This window comes from Anolis carolinensis, unplaced genomic scaffold, assembly GCF_035594765.1.
Source record: "Anolis carolinensis isolate JA03-04 unplaced genomic scaffold, rAnoCar3.1.pri scaffold_7, whole genome shotgun sequence".
NCBI lineage: Eukaryota > Metazoa > Chordata > Lepidosauria > Squamata > Dactyloidae > Anolis > Anolis carolinensis.
Window position 1 is genome coordinate 28,962,711 of NW_026943818.1, and position 6,464 is coordinate 28,969,174.

At 55.8% G+C, this 6,464-nt stretch overlaps 1 protein-coding gene across 1 annotated transcript in view; it reads left to right on the top strand.

Annotated features, from left to right (window-relative positions):
- Positions 1-6,371, top strand: part of phkg1 (phosphorylase kinase catalytic subunit gamma 1) — a gene marked incomplete in the record, with an annotated part of 13,962 nt that extends 7,591 nt beyond the window's left edge. The window contains 2 exon segments of the mRNA XM_062960490.1: positions 5,443-5,568; positions 5,656-6,371. Of these exon segments, the coding sequence (XP_062816560.1) occupies positions 5,443-5,568; positions 5,656-5,907 (378 nt within the window).
- Positions 6,372-6,464: the final 93 nt, after the last annotated feature.

Below are 6,464 nucleotides of genomic sequence, written 5' to 3' on the forward strand. Positions count from 1 at the left end.
GAGGTGTGGTTGATGGATGGATGGAGAAGATGGGGAGGTGGTGGTGGAGGAGAACGTGGAGGAAGACAGGATGGTGGAGGTGTGGTTGATGGATGGATGGAGAAGATGGGGAGGTGGTGGTGGAGGAGAACGTGGAGGAAGACAGGATGGTGGAGGTGTGGTTGATGGATGGATGGAGAAGATGGGGAGGTGGTGGTGGAGGAGGACATGGAGGTGGAGATGGAGGTGGAGCTGGAGGAGAACGTGGAGGAAGACAGGATGGTGGAGGTGTGGTTGATGGATGGATGGAGAAGATGGGGAGGTGGTGGTGGAGGAGAACGTGGAGGAAGACAGGATGGTGGAGGTGTGGTTGATGGATGGATGGAGAAGATGGGGAGGTGGTGGTGGAGGAGAACGTGGAGGAAGACAGGATGGTGGAGGTGTGGTTGATGGATGGATGGAGAAGATGGGGAGGTGGTGGTGGAGGAGGACGTGGAGGTGGAGATGGAGCTGGAGGAGAACGTGGAGGAAGACAGGATGGTGGAGGTGTGGTTGATGGATGGATGGAGAAGATGGGGAGGTGGTGGTGGAGGAGAACGTGGAGGAAGACAGGATGGTGGAGGTGTGGTTGATGGATGGATGGAGAAGATGGGGAGGTGGTGGTGGAGGAGAACGTGGAGGAAGACAGGATGGTGGAGGTGTGGTTGATGGATGGATGGAGAAGATGGGGAGGTGGTGGTGGAGGAGAACGTGGAGGAAGACAGGATGGTGGAGGTGTGGTTGATGGATGGATGGAGAAGATGGGGAGGTGGTGGTGGAGGAGGACATGGAGGTGGAGATGGAGGTGGAGCTGGAGGAGAACGTGGAGGAAGACAGGATGGTGGAGGTGTGGTTGATGGATGGATGGAGAAGATGGGGAGGTGGTGGTGGAGGAGAACGTGGAGGAAGACAGGATGGTGGAGGTGTGGTTGATGGATGGATGGAGAAGATGGGGAGGTGGTGGTGGAGGAGAACGTGGAGGAAGACAGGATGGTGGAGGTGTGGTTGATGGATGGATGGAGAAGATGGGGAGGTGGTGGTGGAGGAGAACGTGGAGGAAGACAGGATGGTGGAGGTGTGGTTGATGGATGGATGGAGAAGATGGGGAGGTGGTGGTGGAGGAGAACGTGGAGGAAGACAGGATGGTGGAGGTGTGGTTGATGGATGGATGGAGAAGATGGGGAGGTGGTGGTGGAGGAGAACGTGGAGGAAGACAGGATGGTGGAGGTGTGGTTGATGGATGGATGGAGAAGATGGGGAGGTGGTGGTGGAGGAGAACGTGGAGGAAGACAGGATGGTGGAGGTGTGGTTGATGGATGGATGGAGAAGATGGGGAGGTGGTGGTGGAGGAGAACGTGGAGGAAGACAGGATGGTGGAGGTGTGGTTGATGGATGGATGGAGAAGATGGGGAGGTGGTGGTGGAGGAGAACGTGGAGGAAGACAGGATGGTGGAGGTGTGGTTGATGGATGGATGGAGAAGATGGGGAGGTGGTGGTGGAGGAGAACGTGGAGGAAGACAGGATGGTGGAGGTGTGGTTGATGGATGGATGGAGAAGATGGGGAGGTGGTGGTGGAGGAGAACGTGGAGGAAGACAGGATGGTGGAGGTGTGGTTGATGGATGGATGGAGAAGATGGGGAGGTGGTGGTGGAGGAGAACGTGGAGGAAGACAGGATGGTGGAGGTGTGGTTGATGGATGGATGGAGAAGATGGGGAGGTGGTGGTGGAGGAGGACATGGAGGTGGAGATGGAGGTGGAGCTGGAGGAGAACGTGGAGGAAGACAGGATGGTGGAGGTGTGGTTGATGGATGGATGGAGAAGATGGGGAGGTGGTGGTGGAGGAGAACGTGGAGGAAGACAGGATGGTGGAGGTGTGGTTGATGGATGGATGGAGAAGATGGGGAGGTGGTGGTGGAGGAGAACGTGGAGGAAGACAGGATGGTGGAGGTGTGGTTGATGGATGGATGGAGAAGATGGGGAGGTGGTGGTGGAGGAGAACGTGGAGGAAGACAGGATGGTGGAGGTGTGGTTGATGGATGGATGGAGAAGATGGGGAGGTGGTGGTGGAGGAGAACGTGGAGGAAGACAGGATGGTGGAGGTGTGGTTGATGGATGGATGGAGAAGATGGGGAGGTGGTGGTGGAGGAGAACGTGGAGGAAGACAGGATGGTGGAGGTGTGGTTGATGGATGGATGGAGAAGATGGGGAGGTGGTGGTGGAGGAGAACGTGGAGGAAGACAGGATGGTGGAGGTGTGGTTGATGGATGGATGGAGAAGATGGGGAGGTGGTGGTGGAGGAGAACGTGGAGGAAGACAGGATGGTGGAGGTGTGGTTGATGGATGGATGGAGAAGATGGGGAGGTGGTGGTGGAGGAGGACATGGAGGTGGAGATGGAGGTGGAGCTGGAGGAGAACGTGGAGGAAGACAGGATGGTGGAGGTGTGGTTGATGGATGGATGGAGAAGATGGGGAGGTGGTGGTGGAGGAGAACGTGGAGGAAGACAGGATGGTGGAGGTGTGGTTGATGGATGGATGGAGAAGATGGGGAGGTGGTGGTGGAGGAGAACGTGGAGGAAGACAGGATGGTGGAGGTGTGGTTGATGGATGGATGGAGAAGATGGGGAGGTGGTGGTGGAGGAGGACATGGAGGTGGAGATGGAGGTGGAGCTGGAGGAGAACGTGGAGGAAGACAGGATGGTGGAGGTGTGGTTGATGGATGGATGGAGAAGATGGGGAGGTGGTGGTGGAGGAGAACGTGGAGGAAGACAGGATGGTGGAGGTGTGGTTGATGGATGGATGGAGAAGATGGGGAGGTGGTGGTGGAGGAGAACGTGGAGGAAGACAGGATGGTGGAGGTGTGGTTGATGGATGGATGGAGAAGATGGGGAGGTGGTGGTGGAGGAGAACGTGGAGGAAGACAGGATGGTGGAGGTGTGGTTGATGGATGGATGGAGAAGATGGGGAGGTGGTGGTGGAGGAGGACATGGAGGTGGAGATGGAGGTGGAGCTGGAGGAGAACGTGGAGGAAGACAGGATGGTGGAGGTGTGGTTGATGGATGGATGGAGAAGATGGGGAGGTGGTGGTGGAGGAGAACGTGGAGGAAGACAGGATGGTGGAGGTGTGGTTGATGGATGGATGGAGAAGATGGGGAGGTGGTGGTGGAGGAGAACGTGGAGGAAGACAGGATGGTGGAGGTGTGGTTGATGGATGGATGGAGAAGATGGGGAGGTGGTGGTGGAGGAGGACATGGAGGTGGAGATGGAGGTGGAGCTGGAGGAGAACGTGGAGGAAGACAGGATGGTGGAGGTGTGGTTGATGGATGGATGGAGAAGATGGGGAGGTGGTGGTGGAGGAGAACGTGGAGGAAGACAGGATGGTGGAGGTGTGGTTGATGGATGGATGGAGAAGATGGGGAGGTGGTGGTGGAGGAGAACGTGGAGGAAGACAGGATGGTGGAGGTGTGGTTGATGGATGGATGGAGAAGATGGGGAGGTGGTGGTGGAGGAGAACGTGGAGGAAGACAGGATGGTGGAGGTGTGGTTGATGGATGGATGGAGAAGATGGGGAGGTGGTGGTGGAGGAGGACATGGAGGTGGAGATGGAGGTGGAGCTGGAGGAGAACGTGGAGGAAGACAGGATGGTGGAGGTGTGGTTGATGGATGGATGGAGAAGATGGGGAGGTGGTGGTGGAGGAGAACGTGGAGGAAGACAGGATGGTGGAGGTGTGGTTGATGGATGGATGGAGAAGATGGGGAGGTGGTGGTGGAGGAGAACGTGGAGGAAGACAGGATGGTGGAGGTGTGGTTGATGGATGGATGGAGAAGATGGGGAGGTGGTGGTGGAGGAGAACGTGGAGGAAGACAGGATGGTGGAGGTGTGGTTGATGGATGGATGGAGAAGATGGGGAGGTGGTGGTGGAGGAGAACGTGGAGGAAGACAGGATGGTGGAGGTGTGGTTGATGGATGGATGGAGAAGATGGGGAGGTGGTGGTGGAGGAGAACGTGGAGGAAGACAGGATGGTGGAGGTGTGGTTGATAAATGGATGCATGGAGACATTGAAGATGGAGGAGATGGAGAAGATGGGGAGAAGGGGGTGGAGGTGGTGGAGAACGTGGAGAAGAACATGATGGTGGTTGATGGATGGATGGAGAAGATAGGGAGGTGGAGCTGGAGGAGAACGTGGAGGAAGACAGGATGTTGGAGTTGGTGGTGGATGGATGGAGAAGTTGAAGATGAAGGAGATGGAGAAGATGGACCAACGGATGGACGGAGGAGGAGGTGGGGACGTGGTGGTGGAGGTGGTGGAGGTGGAGAACGTGGAGAAGAACATGATGGTGGTTGATGGATGGATGGAGAAGATAGGGAGGTGGAGCTGGAGGAGAACGTGGAGGAAGACAGGATGTTGGAGTTGGTGGTGGATGGATGGAGAAGTTGAAGATGAAGGAGATGGAGAAGATGGACCAACGGATGGACGGAGGAGGAGGTGGGGACGTGGTGGTGGAGGTGGTGGAGGTGGAGAACGTGGAGAAGAACATGATGGTGGTTGATGGATGGATGGAGAAGATGGGGAGGTGGTGGTGGAGGAGAACGTGGAGGAAGACATGATGGTGGAGGTGTGGTTGATAAATGGATGCATGGAGACGTTGAAGATGGAGGAGATGGAGAAGATGGGGAGAAGGGGGTGGAGGTGGTGGAGAACATGGAGGAAGACATGATGGTGGAGGTGTGGTTGATGGATGGATGGAGAAGATGGGGACATGGAGGTGGAGGAGGAGGTGGAGAACGTGGAGGAAGACATGATGGTGGTTGATGGATGGATGGAGAAGATGGGGACATGGAGGTGGAGGAGGAGGTGGAGAACGTGGAGGAAGATATGACGGTGGAGGTGGTGGTGGATGGATGGAGAAGAAGACAAATGAGATGAAGAAGATGGAGAGGTGAAGATGAGGATGGAGGAAGTGATGGTGGAGATGGAGGTGGTGAAGAACGTGGAGGAAGACATGATGGTGGTGTGGTTGATGGATGGAGGGATGGATGGATGGAGAAGATGGGGAGGAGGGGGTGGAGGTGGAGGAGGAGGTGGTGAAGAACGTGGAGGAAGACATGATGGTGGAGGTGGTGATGGATGGATGGATGGATGGAAGAGATGGAGAAGATGGAAACGGGGAGGAGACGGTGGAGGTGGGACTGGGTTCGTAGTGTTGGGAGATGATGGAGGAGGATGGAGAAGGTGGTCCTCCAGAAGGAAACGAGGAGATGATAGTGGTGGGACTGGGGAAGGAGAAGGTGGTCCTCCAGATGGAAATGAGGAGATGATAGTGGTGGGACTGGGGAAGGAGAAGGTGGTCCTCCAGACTGAGCTTGGGGAGGAGATGGGTCGGTTCTGGTCGTCGGCCATCTTTGTCCCCCTTCTTCCCCCCAGATCTCCCACTTCCTGGTGGTGAACCCCAAGGACCGCTACTCCGTGGAGGAGGCCCTGGGCCACCCCTTCTTCCAGCAGTACGTGGTGGAGGAGGTCCGCCACTTCAGCCCCTTCCGCAAGTTCCGGGTACGTCCCCTCCCCCCCGGTGACCCCGTCCACATGGTGACCCCACCGACCTCTGACCCCCCCCCCCCCCGCATTGTCCTCTCGCAGGTCATCGCCTTGACCGTCCTGGCCTCGGTGCGCATCTACCTCAACTACCGCAACGTGAAGCCCGTCACGCGGGAGGTGCTGCAGCGCGACCCCTACGGCCTGAAGCCCGTCCGGAAGATGATTGACGCCTGCGCCTTCCGCCTCTACGGCCACTGGGTCAAGAAGGGCGAGGCCCAGAACCGGGCCGCCCTCTTCGAGAACACCCCCAAGGCCATCCTGCTCAGCCTGGCCGCCGAGGACGAGCTCTTCTGACCTATTGAATCAATGTTTTGCTCGCGGCCAGGACGCCATCACCCTTTTATATATATAGATTAAATTAAATCTCTGCCAACTCTGAGATCAAGACTCTGCATTTTGTGTTTTCGCGCCAGAATGATTGAGGAATCAACCTTCAAAGGAGTTTGGATGAAAGACGGAGCTTGAGCGAGATTATTCAAGCTTATTCGTTATTATATTAAATACGAGCTGTGCTCGGCCACGCGTTGCTGTGGCTCATTGGAATTGCACTGAATTGCTCCGGTTTTTGGGTTTTTTTAGGCCCTGTGGAGGTTTGTGATGTGATATTTTGTGGTTTCAACCTCGAGGCGTGGATGACGGATTGTGCTGTGAAATTTCGAGGTTGGGGGGTGTTTAGTTTTGTTGTTTTGCTCGGCGCCAGGACGCCATCACTCTTTTATATATATAGATTAATTAAATGAAATCTCTGCCAACTCTGAGACCAAGACTCTGCATTTTGTGTTTTCGCGCCAGAACGATTGAGGAATTAAACCTCCAAAGGAGTTTGGATGAAAATCAGAGCTTATTCTGGG